This window comes from Electrophorus electricus, chromosome 16 (assembly GCF_041902795.1).
Source record: "Electrophorus electricus isolate QZ-2024a chromosome 16, ASM4190279v1, whole genome shotgun sequence".
NCBI lineage: Eukaryota > Metazoa > Chordata > Actinopteri > Gymnotiformes > Gymnotidae > Electrophorus > Electrophorus electricus.
Genome location: NC_137512.1, coordinates 19,892,145 through 19,908,969, shown reverse-complemented (window position 1 = coordinate 19,908,969; position 16,825 = coordinate 19,892,145). Strand labels below are relative to the sequence as shown.

General features: G+C 37.3%; 1 protein-coding gene across 3 annotated transcripts in view; it reads right to left on the bottom strand.

Annotated features, from left to right (window-relative positions):
• glra1 (glycine receptor, alpha 1) overlaps positions 1-16,783 on the bottom strand; it is a 33,677-nt gene extending 16,894 nt beyond the window's left edge. Inside the window, exons 1-3 of one of the 3 annotated variants that reach the window (XM_081699368.1) lie at positions 15,897-16,783; positions 10,073-10,197; positions 3,174-3,212 (exon numbers count right to left, since the gene is read on the bottom strand). In XM_081699368.1, coding sequence (XP_081555494.1) covers positions 3,174-3,212; positions 10,073-10,197; positions 15,897-15,952 — 220 coding nt within the window. In that variant the 5' untranslated portion in view covers positions 15,953-16,783. The remainder of the gene's footprint in view (positions 1-3,173; positions 3,213-10,072; positions 10,198-15,896) is intronic. The other 2 variants (XM_081699366.1, XM_081699367.1) reach the window with 2 other exon arrangements.
• Positions 16,784-16,825: the final 42 nt, after the last annotated feature.

The window sequence follows — 16,825 nt, the reverse complement described above, 5'->3', positions numbered from 1 at the left end:
GTGTGTAGAGAGGGACATAACTCAATGGGCGGGGCCGTGGCACAGAGCCTGTGAAAGGGAAGGAGTCCACTGCGGCATGATTATACTGGATTACGAGGTGAGTTTTTTGGTTTTTTTTTTTTTTTTACCCCCTCCCAGGTCAGATAAGTGATAGGACTAGCTGGTGAACAACTTCATAGAGGTATTTACTTCGGCTATGTATTCATGGTTTCAATTATCTGTAGGAGTAAACAGATTGCAATGGTACATTTGCATATTTTTTGCAAAGTAAACAGACTGTGTTGAGTGCTGCTGTAAGGTGTAAAATAACCCGTTAAAAAATTAATTCAACATAATTACTTCACACCAGATGGCTCTCCCACATATAAGGTCAGGGTTTCACTTTCTTTTATACAGTATTTCTATATGGCATTTGTGACTAAATTCAAGGTAGAAGATTCTCTCAGAAATGCCTGTTTTTTTCAAGATGGATAAAGCATCACCTCAGTGTCAGAGCAGTATATATTTAAATGTGCCTTAAATGGTAACATTTGGAAGAATTCAAGCCAATGGTATTGAATATCATATTCCTCAGGTCTAGGGTGAAATCCATGATTTTGAATGCCCTGCCAGTTACTGACAATAAAACTATGACTAGGTGACTGGCCATCAGCTCTGTCGTATAACAATAGCAGTTGATTCGGGACCCCTGAATTGTTCCTTGAGCTTCTTTGTGGTGTGATGCACCATACTATCACATAAGTGATTTTAAAGAATACTTGAAGCTGTTAAATGATGAGTAATACCAGTGCAATATTATGTCACTTTTCCTCTAAAGCCAGCAGATTCAGGAGATTTGTGGTTTAATTGCCTTCATAATGTATGCCAAAGAAATGTACAAAATGTAAGAGACTGTTGCTACTGCTGGTGCCTTCATAGGTGTTAAGGATCACTTTAGTGCTGGACAGAAACATTGATAGTTTCCTAAGAACATTTTGTAGCTTCTGTCTCCTAAGACTGAAAAAACTAAAGTGCCCCAAACTGATGCTTAGAACAACTGGTGTTGGACTCTAAGAGAAAAATTTCCCCCGGAATGTATTGCTATTATAAGACTCATGTATCATTTATCCCAATTATCAACATTACAAACAAAATGAAAATGCTGTCATCCGTTAAGGCTGTTGACACTGACATAATGTCTGCAGCAACTGGCAGTAACTCACATTGCCCTTTCTTTCAAGATTAACAAAGTATAAAGCATCAATGTTTATTGCTTCATATATTGTATAATGAATTTAACGGCAATTACATACATTTCTGTGCTCAAATAAGTAGAAATTGACATCTCCCTCGACAAAGTGTATATAATGTATACAAGCTGTCGAGTCTGAGAGACCTGGAGATTAGAAATTCAGGTCCTGGTAGAGTAATAGGCAAGATATTGTCTAGTATAGCTACTACATGCCTACAGCGACCCAAAACTACAGCCAAAAGTGCAAGTACAAAAGTACTTAAACTGTACTGACTGTGATTTTTAAACCATTGGGAATATGTACATGTGTAATTAACACATTTAATCTAATGAGAAATGGTATATATAATTTTCATGACTGCATATTTGTGAACCATGCTACAGTGATTCGATGGTAATCATTTTATGCATAAATGATCATTAAAATCTGGACTATGAATGCAGAATGCCCTGTAAGGTGTTCTTAGCATGTGGAAAGGTCTGATCATGAATTTAAGCACCTTGGTCCACTGGCAAACAATACCCCAGCTCCATGTTATCCAACCCAAACATTACCCCAGCTCCATGTTATCTAACCGAAACATTATCCCAGATATGTGTTATCCAACCCATACATTACCCCTGCTCCATGTTATCAACCTGAACATTATCCCAGTTCTGTGTTATCCAACCTGAACATTACCCCAGCTCTATGTTATCCAACCCGAAAATTATCCCAGCTCTGTGATATCCAACCTATACATTACTCCAGCTCTGTCTTATCCAACCCAAATATTTTCCCAGTTCTGTGTTATCCAACCTGAATATTACCCCAGCTCTGTAATCCAATCCAACGCTATCAGGTTCATGAGAAGGCTGTGTGCATATCATGCTGAGCAGTTCTTATCCCAGTTAAATAACTTGGCTTTAATAAGGTTTCAATGACAGTTCTGAGCTGACAGGATCTGGACTGTATAAGCTGTTTCTTTATTCTCTACACACAGCTCCAACACACAACAGCTGAGAAAAGCCATATCTGACCGATTAACTGATTAACTGATTAATCTATCTTTATGTCAAAATGTTTGGGCTTGACAGTTGATTTAATTTTATTTTGAATCAAAACTAGTGTATTTTAGCACAATTTGCTCATGGCACAAGTGTATTTTAGCACATTCACTCATTTGCACATAGCCCAATTGCTCACCTCTCTATCTGAACTCATCCAGGTGTGTTCTCAGTCCAAGAATTTAGAAAAAAAGAGGTCCAGGGATTAACCCCTTGACCAGCCTCATGTGTCCACAGGGAAAACACCTCTCAATAAAATTATTTATAAAGCCAAACCAACTGACAAAAATACAACACCAAGATCTGCAGGATACACCCAGAGTAAAATCCAAGATGCCTTTATCCATAGGAATGTTTAATAGCAAATCAGTTCTTAAACCAGCCTACAGAGGGCAGTTTATGAACTTTAAGCAGGCTGAAAAGGTGGAGTAATTATAACTATGCATCTTAAACCAAACCATTACCAATATGTACATTTGATAATTAACAGTGACACTTGATAACAGATCAATCTGTCAGATCCGTCGGATGTCACCTGTGCTGTACTCAGGATATTTTCAGCTCTTACTGATGCCAAAAAACCCAACATTGACACTGGTAGATAAAATGAAATAACCGGATTAACATTATTAGTCGCAGACACTCTCTTATTAAAATGCTGTCTGTAGGTAAGTGGTTTAAATTACTCTCTTAATTACAGTCAGTCTCTCAGAAGAATGGGATGGAGAAAGTGCTCTAGAAACACACATACAAACATCTACAGGTACTATTAGAACCCATTTAACCCAGAAAGTGCACATAGGCTAGGCACTGCCTTAGATATGTTAATAGGATATCGCTCCAGGTGCATTAATCACTAAGCTTGACTATTCCTGGATGAATAAAAAGGAAGTACCTTTCTTGTGTGTACCGTCCGATTTGGAGCCTTGTGGGTCTAATGAAAAAAAGATCAGGATTAAACACATAATACTCTAACAGCAATAATGTTATGTCGTTATCTTCTCTGCAGAAAGAAAAACAAACAAACAGAAAAGGAAACCATAAGAAGCATGGCTCAGTCCTTCAACTAGTTTACTTGCCAACACTCTGGGCTATGATGTGTATGTCAGGGAAGGCTGGGGCTAACATACTAAAGGCAAGAGCAGGTTGGAAGGATGCACTTATCTGTCCAGAGGGTCCGCGGGCAGGATAGGAGATGATGCATTGAAATGAAAGGAGGTGGGGGTGGGGTAGGGTGCAATGCACATCTCATTACAAGAGGCAAAGATGGGTTAGCAAAATGCACTAAGAGATGCAATGTGCTACCAAGAAGGAAAAATGCAAAGACTATATGTCAAACTGGCTTCACTTCGTTTCAGAGTTTTTTTTCCCCCTTTTTTTCATTTTTCTTGTCTGGTAAATTGAAGAAATGCAATTTCCTTAATCCCTTCCTTAAGGCTCCTTTACTTCCCACTGATTGTTATCTGCTTCTGCCAGATATCAGGGCTGTGCCATATAAAGGAATGGGAGCATATTCTGAGATCTAAAAAGCATGAATACCCTGTACATCCTATAGACTTATTACACTTCACTATAATGTTTTATGTGTAAATCAAGGAAAACTCTTTCTTATTTTTAAGTGGACACCAATATAGGCTACAGTGCACCGTTTACCTTCTACTAAGGAAGAATAATTGAATAAAAAAATCAAAAATCAAAAATCAAAACTGCCTACTCTAGTGCTTCTCTAGTGATATATTCATAATTTTGTATTTCATACATATGATTGTATGACCATATGACATCATTGTATTTCCTTCATTATTAAACGTCACTAATTACTGTGGAATGCATAGCATCACACAAAAGAAACATATTTACTTTGAACATACTTTTCCTAATTTCCAAGCAAAATACTTTACCTTAGCTAACCTATTATAGTAACCTATGGTGTGTATCTTTTACACACACATATTTATATGCATTAGTTTTTGCTCCAAAAGGTATCATGCAAAATGATCATTATCTGCCTGGTGAGAAATGGAAATGTGCCTGGATGAAAGATTCTTTTTGAGTGCAATAATCCATCTGTGTTACTTGCAAGGGAACTCACTTGTAAAATGAACTCCAATTACTTGGCATAAACATGAACTGCTGGAGACAGGTATCTTAAGCTCTTTAATATGAGGCATTTTTCCTTCTATCATACCTCATGACCACCAGTCCCCAGAGCCCGTCCAACCCTGCACATCCAAAGAGGCTTATCCTTTGACAGGAGGATCTACATGAACTATTTAATCCTCAGTACTTCTGACCCAGCTTTTGTGCTTCCTTTAAGTGTGCTTCCTTAAAGCTGCGTTTGAAATAATGGCCAATTATGAAACATATGTTTTCTCACTCATGCCAATCAGGAACAGTACAAACAGTTCAGGGCTGCACAATTGACCATTTGTTAATTATTATCACAATACTGGCCTTTGCAGTACTCATATTGCAGCTGACTGATATGACTAATCTCAGACAGAGGAGAATTCTGTGGTTGTTTTGATTAATTACAGCATTCACATAATATAACAAAATAATTTATGTCAAAATGATGCAGGTTAATCTTCAATCATGGGACTTCAAGGGTTCACTTCTTTCTTTCAACATACTACAAAATATTAAACTGTCACTTTTCTCCTGTATCATTCAAGCCTAAAATAGAACAGTACTCTTCGTAGCCTATTAAATGACAGAACATTTGGATAACACTAAAGCCCAAACTGAGCGAATTAACTTAAATTCTATTCTATTCTATAAATTCTATACTATTGTAAGATGCTTGTGAACACTTTTGAACGACCTGGATTTCAACATAAATGGTTTATAAAACGTGATCTGGTCATCTTCTAGGTCATAATAATAAATAAGGACAATTTCATATTTCATAAACAACACACATAACATTTGACCATATATTTACTGAGAGACATGGTTTAATCAATCAAGGTGTTTGATGAAAAAGGAGCTTCTAGAATGACGGAAACTGGAGAAAATTTGTTGAAATCAAAACGACTAGAAGAGGTCACCAAAGCATATGTAAAATATTGGACCTCCATCAGCTCATGATGATGCAGAAAGAAAGGTCTGTCCTCTGTCTAGGAGTAGGTTCCTTACAAATGTGCATGTGCATGAGCATGTGCATTCAGTAGAACTCTCTAAGTAATAAATATTACTTGGATGAAAGTTCTCCAAAAGTCACTGCTGCCCATGTTAAATTTGCAAAAGCCTATGTAGACACTCCTCGTCATTACTAGAGCAATGTTCTTTGTACAGAGGAGACCAAAGCTGAACATTTTGGTAAGTGTAAACACCTTTATATTGGAAGCATTTCATATAAATCAAAACCTAATTCCATCTGCGATGGTTTGCTGTCTCAGGACCAGGATTGCTTGTAGTCACTGAGGGGCCAATCTGGGAAATTCTACAGCACATTGTGTTTGTTCTTGATCTAAAACTGAAAAGAGGTGGGGCCATGCAGCATCACAACAAAAAAAAAACAAAAAAAAAACACAGGTGTAAATCAACAACAGATTGGCTCAAATGGAAGAAATCTTGTATTTTAGAATGACCAATACCTCATTGCAGTCCCATTGAAATCCTGCAGCGTGATCCGATGCAAACTTTTCTAGCAAGAAAACCCAATCTTAGACATACACTGAGCCATTTTCTACAGTGGAACTTGCATTTACCATTGTAAATGTCCTTATGCTTTTTCCATCAATGACCTTGAATTAAACCATTTGTTCAATAAAAATGTAAATATTTGTGTTTGTTGTTTGGTACATAAGATCATCTTTATTCATTATTATTATCAAATGATAAGATCACATTTAAAGACAATCTATCCATGCAGAAATCTAGGTAATTCTGAAGACTTCATAAACTTTTTTTTTTACAGATGTATATATGTATACTGAGAAATTAATCAGACATCGATGGAAATGTTAGCATATTTCCATGGCAAGTTCTAATCTTGCACCCTTGAGTAAGTGCAGCTAAATTGCAGTTTGTGCACTTGAGAAATATCAGTTATAGAATGAAATTTCCATGGTCGATAGTGTCTGCAGTCCTGAGAGACTTGTGTATAAAATGTTAAAATCAAATCTCAGCTACTCTTTCAGTGCAGTATGGCTGTTTTATAAAGCTGTGTATTCCATAGCCTACTGTGCATTTACCTTTTCCAAGCCACAGCATTTCTGGTCCTACATTGTGACAGCCAGTGCCACACTGGTAATACAGTTCAATGCATTTCCTAATACTGTGTGAGATATGTGGGTAAGACTGCATTATTTAGCAGGAGAGAATCCAGTGCAACATCACAGCACCTCTTAGGAAGATTCCCTTTCTTCTTCTCAGTCTACTGCAGCCCAAGAGTCGTTTTCTGCATTCTTACAAACCACATGACACATTTGCCCAGTGAGCACTGTCCCACAGTGTAAAACTACACAGTAGACAGAATTTGTGTGCACTCAGTATATTTCCTAACCTAGCAAGAAAAAATAGGTTCACTATCCACAGTTGTATGTGGATAGTGCACTCATTAAAAATCCCCTTCAATCCCATTAAAAGTCTATTAACAATTGCAGAGAGCACCAAAAATATGTCAAACTCCACCAGTGAATCATATATCATCTCCACCAGGTAAGACATGAATGAGAAAGAAATGTAGAGAGGTAACACAGACATCCAGAACATCCAAAAAACATAAAAAGCGATCAGTAAATATACCGCTGCAGACTGTATATTTACAAATGTAACCTGTCTTAAAGGACCCATTCAGAAGCAGAGGGACAGTCATTATAAAGCGTTACACTGATCATCACTGTAATGCATAATGGCAGCTTGTTTGAAAATCTGGAAGGGGAGGGGGCCAAGGTTGTTGGATGTGGGGTGGTTGTGTCGGGAGAGGACGGCTGGGCGAAAGCAGCCCATGGTAGTGATATCTGGCTGGGACGCACTAATGGCTGTCGACCCCATTGCTCCCTACGGCGAATGATGAGGAGGGACAAGGTTAATGAGGATACTGGAGCCACAGCTGTAGCTCTGCAGCGTCGGTCAGTGGCAAATGGAGATTACAGCGCTGCCTGGCTGCCTGTGTGGCGCAAGAGCCCTGCTCGCCTAGCCTCACAGCCTTGCAGGCTGTCCCAGTCGATACTTCATTTTATGCCTTCCACAAACACTGAACTCTATTCAAGAAAGAGGCTTCTCACAAATAAATAAATAAATATTTTTAATCTTAATTATTTCTTTAAAAAGTCTCAAATTATCCTTATTAACCTTTTGTGTGGAAGGTACCATAAAATCTAAATGTAGGGAGAGGAGACCTCATAACTTGATCATCACTACATGGGCTGTCCCAAACATGCCTGTTTCAATTACAATCCTGCCAAATAATTTGGGTAGATTTCCCCACAGTGACTCTCAGTCATGATCAGTGTAGTTTCTTCTCATGCTGTGGCACATTCGTGGCTTCGGGCATTTTTCATTTATCCCACTTCCTTATTTTATCACAATTGCTTGCTGTACCACCAAATTAGCAGGAGAGGTGGCAGAACGCAGCGGTGTGCTCCTCCACACAGCAAAGTGGAAACCAATGTCTTTTCATGTTTGTTTAGGAGCAGCCTTTGCTCAGACTGACTTAAGCTGAGGTCACTTCCACATGTTCAGTATGAGGTACTGTGCCAGAACCCTCACTGCGTCAGTTTCATGGCATTGCTCTATGACAGTGGAGCAAAAGGCAGGAATGTGGGAGCTTCCACCTCAGTGTACACATACACTGTGGACCTGACAGTCATGAGGAACCACTGAATTTCATATTGACCAAGTGACCACAGGCTGCCTCCTGGATTTCTCAAAACAAGTAAATTCCATTGTTTTGTAAGGTCACACTGAGAAGCTAGAAATAATAATTTTTCTTTGTTTCCAATTTTAAATCTAATCGTTTCACATCAAGAACTGAAATATTTTTACTCAATTATCACATTTAATAAATAGTACTTTTGAGGTTCAGCCCACGATGAATTTGTAATATTTAAAATATGTAACTCAGAGGTCAGCTGAGGTGAGAAAAATAATTATCCAACTTAGTAAACTTGGTTTACAGTAGTTAAGAGCACAGCTTAGCACAAAAAAAGTCAGAACACATTCACCAAACACCAGCAGCACTAACTTCCAATACTGCAGAACATTTCTACATACAGCACAAAAAAAAGAAACGTTAAGATGCACGCCATCACAGGATCAGGGAGGGCTTTTGCTCTCCGAGCATTCAAGCAGATTTCATAATCTGAACAAACATACTTCTTATGTTTAGCATGTTTTTAGTACCTACCTGTGCTGTCACATGAAAAATCATGCAGTTCTGATTTTTGCTCTATAAATGCATGTTTGAGCTGTAAATTACAAAAGCTTTGCAAAACTATGCAAGATACGCAATTAAAAAAAACTTAACTCCTTTTATATTGTAAATTTAGCAATATTAATAATGATACATCTTCTTCTTCTTCTTTTTCTTCTTCTTATTACTATTAGACACAAATCAATCCTGAAATCATCAGTTTAACCTATTAGTAATCTGTAGTCATCGCTGTCTGTGTATTACAGTCCCTGCTGCATCATTTGCTTTTGCAAAATGTTGTTTGTATTATGATAGCCTTCATATTTTAGTTCCAGTTTTTTGTTTCCATCTTCCTTATTTCTGGTGCATTTTGGTATTTTCCTGTTACTATACTGTCTAATGTCTTTTAGATTTTAAATATGTACATGCCCATGTTGACATTGTCTGTCTCTGAACTGACCTCCTTTCTGATTCTAAATCTAATTATTGAAATGCTCTAAAACATACCTGCCACCCATATCTTCCATATTATTATTATTATTATTGTTGTTGTTGTTGTTGTTGTTGTGCAATACATGGCACATATATTTATATAGCCTGTTATTTATATATACATCATAATGTTAATAATGCAGGTAAATTAATTAAACAACATATAGGGAAATCATACATATTTAAATGTTTTATTATTTTTATATATGTAGGATTTCCCTATATGTTGTTTATTTATGTCATAAATTAGAAATAATTATCAGCTCAGTAATAATGAATAAGGAAACTCTGACATGTATCTTTCAGTACCTGTAGTTTGGGATTGAGGCCATTTCTGTCACTGTCAAGACACATTTTAGACCACACACTGAATCAAAGTCAAGTACCAGCACAGACATACCCTCAGGATACTAACACAACATTATGGTCCTTATACAGGAATGTAGCCAGCACAGGAACAGCCTCTTTAGGTCTTAAGCATTTCCAAAAACAGCAAAGAAATGAAAATTTGATTTCAGATGCTAATGCCACGTCATGCTTGGCTGCACTCAGATAAGACATAGCTTTCTGTTCTGTTCACATGCAAATGTCATGTTCAAGTAATTCTTGGGGACTGAGTGAAACTTGAACAGGCCCTGCAGAATTCTGATTTTAAGATGGAAAACAACCTTTTTTAGAGGGAAACCTAGTAAAGCTTGAGCATTTTGGTAGATGGTGGAGACATTTTGGATCGATTGCACAATTGATCACTTGCTTCTGTGGCTTTTTCTTGACCAGTGATCAATGGTTGAAATACACTTACTTCAATATGTAATTTGGACCAATTCCCCATCTCTTAAAGGCACATTTCCAAACATTTCCATCTATTCAATCCCTTTTATGCAGACACTGCTTGGCTACATTCCTGTGTTATTCAGTGGTGTCTTGGTGGCTACACCTACCTTTGAAATTAGGTCTGATCCTTGCATCGTAACCAGACACTTTTCCCATGAGTTTGTCCAAGAACTCAGAAGGGGGCATGGGGGAGGCAGCTTTCCGGGCTGCAGCTTGCTGGGATGCTGCCAAGCTGAAGAATAAGACAGAGACAGACAGCAAGACAGGTGCATTATAGAATTATTTCATGAGCTCTACATCACCACTTATGCTTCTTGACCCTGTGCAGAAAGCAAGAACTATATAAATGACTCAATGACACACCAATTGATCTCTTTCACATTTTAAAGAAATGGTTTGATGAAACATCTAATTTGCACAATATTCTACCTTCACCAAATTGAGATTATGAAGCTGTGTTTGGTGGTTGATGTTTGCTTCTTTTTTGCTTCTTTAGTTTTGCACTGGACCTTCAAGGCTAATGTAGCTAAATGCACCAAATGCATATTGAGAAAAATATGTGACGATCTACATACATTTACAAAAATGATTTGTGATGAGGCAGACTCATTTCTTGTTAGCTACGTTAACCTCATTGCTACAGTGCAGAAATAAACAATCCAAGGACACCAAAACATGCCTTACTATAACTATATACAATAACAACTATTTTATCAACTATATTGATAATTCCCACTTCTAAACACAATTTGATATATTCCACATATATTCCACGTGAAAAATAGTATAAATTTGATTTTAATTGAGCCATTCCATTAATCACTCTCTATCAAAAGTTGAAATAAATAAAAACAAATAAAATTCTTTTCTATCAAGCCAGTATGACAAAATGACTCAAATCCAACCAGATCTTTTAAGTTTTGGCCTACAATCATTCAGCACCCCAAAGTGAAGAAAAATTTGTATATATGCAGACTGTCAATATATTAATCACAATTATAAAGAACTAAACGAAGCTAAAATTAACCTATTGGTGTAACCATCACCTGAGCAAAAAAACTTATTGTTTGTTGTATATTGCAGTAATGAACAAAACACTGAATCTAAGAACACTAGATGCCATGTATAAAAGTCACTAGATGCCATGTATTTACAATTAGTAAGACATGCGGATCCGCATGAGCAGGTCATTAGCTCATTCTATATGACAGTCCATTTTAGATCTACACAAGAATATGATTCTTTACGATCAAGAGTGCAAAGCCTCTGGGAGAGCTCTATGTACTGTGGTGCTCTGCACCACTGTTCTCTCACTCCTGAGTCGCACATCTCACTCTCAAACTCCAGCAGAGCTCGTCAGCTGTCCTGTCTAAAGGTCACTACTCTTGTTCATACAGCTGCTGTTCAATGATGGACTTTCTCCCTAGTCAATTTTTCATGTTCAGTGCTACCGTGTATAAACAGACGCACACGCGCGCGCACACACACACACACATTTGAATGGACATAGGCAGATTCCTGCAATTATCAGATAAGATTCTTCTGGTCACTGAGTCAATGTCTGACCAAAGGGGGCCAATAATCATAACACAACCCACTGTATATTAATTGAACCTACATCCTTGAGACCAAACCTCTTGCCCGTTTCACATAACTCATTTGCTAAAATTTGCTCATTTGCACAACTCATTACTTCCATGACCACTAGTTTTTTTGGCTTTTTGGTGCCTTGTCCATCTTTTGAATCAGTCCAGTTCTCAATTAAATAAGCAGCAGTCAGCCTTTCCCTGTTCTACAGCACATTAACATTTAATGGTGGAGTCATCTTCACTGACTGTTCAATCAGAGACATTGCTACTCGTTACATGGGGATATACTGTATATAATATTGAAATATAACAACCATTATAAATTGTAAGACATCAGAGTACCCAGTATCAGAGTAATATTAGGTCAGACACTTCTTATTTTGATCAACCGAAACACTGAAATGAAATTACTCTGAAAATGTAAAGATTTATAAAATATACCATACTAATGAATTATTATTGTTTAATAATTTAGGTTGATTTAATAGAGGAGTATATCTAAGTACATGTTATAGATGATAGATAGACACGTAATAGATAGATAAATAAATAAATATGTTCAAATAGATGAAGAAAATGCGATCTCCTACAATATGCCAAACTCTAACTATTGGTTTATGTGGCTAAAAGATTGCAAACTGAGGACATGGCTGTCCATCTGTGTAAAATACAACAGCATAAAAACCACTATGATTGCAGAGATACAATGATCACATCATGTCTTATTCATGCTTATACATGCTGTCTCCTTTATACTGTACAGCTACGCACTGTAAATCCAACAAGATTAGTTATGGATTGTGATTGTAACTCCTGAAGTCCCCCTTACACAAACTCATACTGCTAAAGTAATCTTCGTGACAGCGTGAAATCTGCCTCTTTTCAAAAATATCTGGTTTCGTTTTCTGCTATCCACTCACATACTGGTTCGTGTGATTCATGTTTAGCATGCTGCTAACCCAGCGGTTTGAGGTTTAAAAGATCACAGCGCTGATGCTGTTCTGATTAATTCGGATGTGTGTTGGTCATGAAGTGGTGAGGTCTCAATGGTGCTGCTGACTCAGCAGGGAAAAAAGAGCTGAGCGTCCTACCAGAAAAGAATATGCAAACAACCCAGAGACCTGAGAGCTTTAATGTGAAGCTCCAATCATTAGCCCTAAATGTAGCTCATTATGTTCTTAGGCCCTCAGAATACGAAATCCTGATTGATCTGATCCATGCATTTTGTAACACATCCAAGCATTTTGTAAATCAAAGACTTCCTGGCTCCAATATTGTATTTCCTCTAGCCACTCCATGTTCGAACTGATCACACAGCATTTTGTTGAAATGGCATGAGAAGACAAATTCAAACCATGTGTAAAACATTATAGAAACCTGATCCATACACATTGTTTGGAAATTCCAGTTTCAGATTATGTACCGCTTTCAGCCAAATTCAGGACAAATGTGACGTGCCAGTCCCAATAAATACAGTAAGGGTTCTCAGAATCCTAAAATTCAAACTGATTGCTTCCCTGATTGGAGTGCACAGCATTGCTGATTCACCTTTTTCATTACTAAGAGTGATAGTTTGTTGATAATAAGAGGATAAATTTGAAGTACAATCATCCTTGCTCTGTATGGTAATCGATAACATATTATAATGCTTCTGAAAGTGCTCAAAGCCTGTTGTAACAGGAAAAAATGAGAACCCATCTGAAGCAGGTGTTTTATGTTTGTTTGATAGTAAAACCTTTACATTTATATTTAAGTGACCATTCTTCATGTAACATGTAACAACGATAATTATCCACATATAAAATGTTGATGGTACAGCAATAGTGTTGTGCTGGGCAATTGGCACTGTGCTTGGCTAATTACCAGTGAAGGTCTCATGATGTGATCAGACCAGACATACTGAATCCCATTATTAATAAACATCAGCAGAAAGAGGGAACAATGCACTTTTTTCTCTTGCTTTCAGCCTTCACAAATGAACCTGAAAGACACATTTTATGACACGGTGTTGAGCACATGCAGTGAAGCAATCTGGCTATGGCCCAGAATTCACAAGGCCGACCCAAGGGCACCTAGGAGTTTCCTATAAATCAGCACAAAGGTAATGGTTTTATAGGAGATTGGAATCGAAAGTGTGAAACCGTACATGGTACGACCAGTGCAACTTTGCTTTTTATTTAATGTATTATAGCATAAAAATACACAAATGCAGACAGACGTTGGAATTTCAATCACTTCTACTCCTAGTTTTCATGCATGAAAGACCAAGCATCCAAATCAGCCACCTCTGTCAAACTTCCAGTGAACAATCAATTTATACCTAAGCCTATAGCTCTGTTCATCCTTTCTGAAACACATACAGAACCATATATGTGTGAGCAGCAGAGTAAGTATTTTTAAGTTAGCCTTCCAACATTCTAAACCCATGAGTGTAGTTGTCTATATGGCACATAGATAATACCATATATGGATGTTTTAATCCACATTAGGGTTGTTATGGAAGCGAAGTACATAACTATTCTTTTATGTTTTTGTGTATAGATCAAGGAGCTCCATTGTAAAAAATAATTTTAGATTCAATTACAAACAGACACACATATACATGGGTGTGTGGGTGTATGTGTACACATAAACATATACTCCTGTGTAAAAGCATGTATGATAAAGAAGCAAGAAAGGAACAGAGAGTGGTAAATAACCAAAGCCTCAAAAGTCTGTCTTATACAGAAGCAGATATGACCTTAGGTTTCTGATGCAATAGAACAATATTTTGTATTATACTGAATTGCATCAATAAATCTTAATAGCTCAGACTAGATTTGCCATGTCCAGATCTGTAACAAACATCATGCCCATCATGCCCATATCATCATGTCCATAACATCCAGTGATTCTTTATTATCAACAGCTTACATTATATTTTATATACAGAAAAATAAATAAAAGGTGGCAGTTCTATATTCATATCTCGTGTATGTGTGCTTGTGCGTAGGTGTGTGTCTGCATGTTTGTAGTGTACAAATTAATATGTCAAATATGATGTTGATAATATTTCTTATAGAAGCATATTTCACTGTATGATGACATAACATCATGTCTCTTTTATGCACTGGCTGTATTTCAATATTAGTCAAGTAGCTTTCTTTTCACTGACATCCCTCTTCTGAAACAGAAGGCACCCTCTCATATGACAACCCAAGCATGAACAATTAGAAAGGAGCAATTCATAGGAAAATATCATGTGTGTCCAATTTGTATTCATCGGTTGCACTGGCAATGACAGGGTAATCAATGTTTGGTAATAAGTCTGCATGTTGAATGAGGTCTGGAGAGCAGGTTGGGACTGGGAAAGAGATATCAATTAAGAGAACTTGCAAAGTTCAGCAGCACACGCTGAATCTGCAATATCCTGATTCTGGTTCATGAACTAATGGTGCATGCAGAATACAAAATAATTACTACAAGCCACGAGGATGTAGGGAATAATATTTTCCTTAGAAAGTATCTCCAAATGTATGATATTATATGACAATATACAAAAATAATAAAATAAATAGTGAATAATAAATAGTTTTTCACTTTATGAACACACTGAACTAATAGTTATTTTTCAAAAAGTCTTCCTTGTGTCTTCTCTTGGGATAAAGTTCACACAGAACAGATAACTAAGCATTTTGGTCAGCAACCAGCCAAGTCTCTGTATTTTTGTCGGGATTTTTGCATTGTCTAAATGGAATTCTTGTTAAGCACTGTAGAGATCAAAGATCAAACCTTCTGAGAATACATTCCCTATAAGGAAAAAGGAACACAATGATTATTTAGAACCAACTACATAATTAATAATATAAACCTGTGACAAATATCCCAGTTCCACGACTGTCTTTAGGCCTCTTTTGATGTGGTACTTATCTAGACTGCATATAGCTCGTGTACAAAACCATTACCTGTAATACAAAGTATCAGAACAGAATATCCTCAAATCATGCCTGTTGATAATTTTCCTTTCATGCACCTGAAAGTGTTGCCCACTGACCACTAGTGTTCGCTGTTAGCCCGGTTTAATATGATCTAAATGCAGTTGCTGTCTTCATGCAACTGCAGAAATGTGAAATAATTATAGTCTGTTACAAATATTTTACAAATAGTCTGCATAAAGTTTACGTATAAAACTATGATTTGCATGAGTCTGCAGACTGACGTAGGACACCAAAAGCTTAACCTTAAATTGCTCTAGTAAAGAACTCCGTTTCTGTGGAGAGACCGCCCATTACAAGATGAAACAATAGCCTAAACTGCGACTATAAAGTAAATCGTTTTAGAATTCAACAGCTGAGATACGTACCTGAAAAACACTATAGTTTCCCACAAATAAATTCCGAGGGCGTTTAATCTGCACATGTTGGCAGATTTGTGATCTTAGAGCACCGTAATTAGAATTCCTTATGTGATTTCAGACTTGCGAGGTGATTACTCCTTTTTTTTTTTGCTTGTTTCGGAGACCAGATCCAAGGGTAAGCCAAAATATTTTCAAGACCATAGAGACGAAGTGATCATTTTCCCGACAGTGGCTATTGATTTGTACACCATGAGGGTTAAGTTCACGTTTTAGTACCACGGACAGAGACACGAGCAGCTTACGGAATCGCTCCCCGGTTAGAGTGCTGCTTTAAGGGAGACAGAGCCGTAACTCGACCAAATCAATTTCAGATGTTCACTCTGGGAAATCCATAGCACATTTTGCGATCTTCTTGCATAGTTAATTCATACATGCTCGTTCAGAAGTACATCTAGCAAAGTGGATGTTCGTGGTTTGAATGTCCAGTTTAAAACAAATTAAACTATCGACCTCCTTAGAACGGCAGAATTCCAAATAAGTTATATGAAATATATACATACGTGACTGTTTTTTTCCTTCACACATTCGATGACATGCATTCCAATAAAAAAATGTGGGTCTTTCAAGCCACACGTAGTCGTAGGAAGCCCGCTGGTGCTGACTGGTGTGCTTCTGCAGGTAGTCTTTTTTCCTACGTAGTTGTTTCCCAGGGGTGACTTGTTAATGCTGCATGAAGCTAGTTCCATTGTCTGGTAGACTTAAGAGAAACGACTCGTTTTCGATTACATATTTTGTTAGAATCCCAGTGATTAATGCAAAACAGCAGAAAGTGCTATGCTTAGGGCTCTTTCCATTGCTCATAAACCCGCGAAAACGCTGCCAACCTCTCTGTATTTCTTGCTGCAGTCATTTACTAAACTCAAAAAGCACCTCAC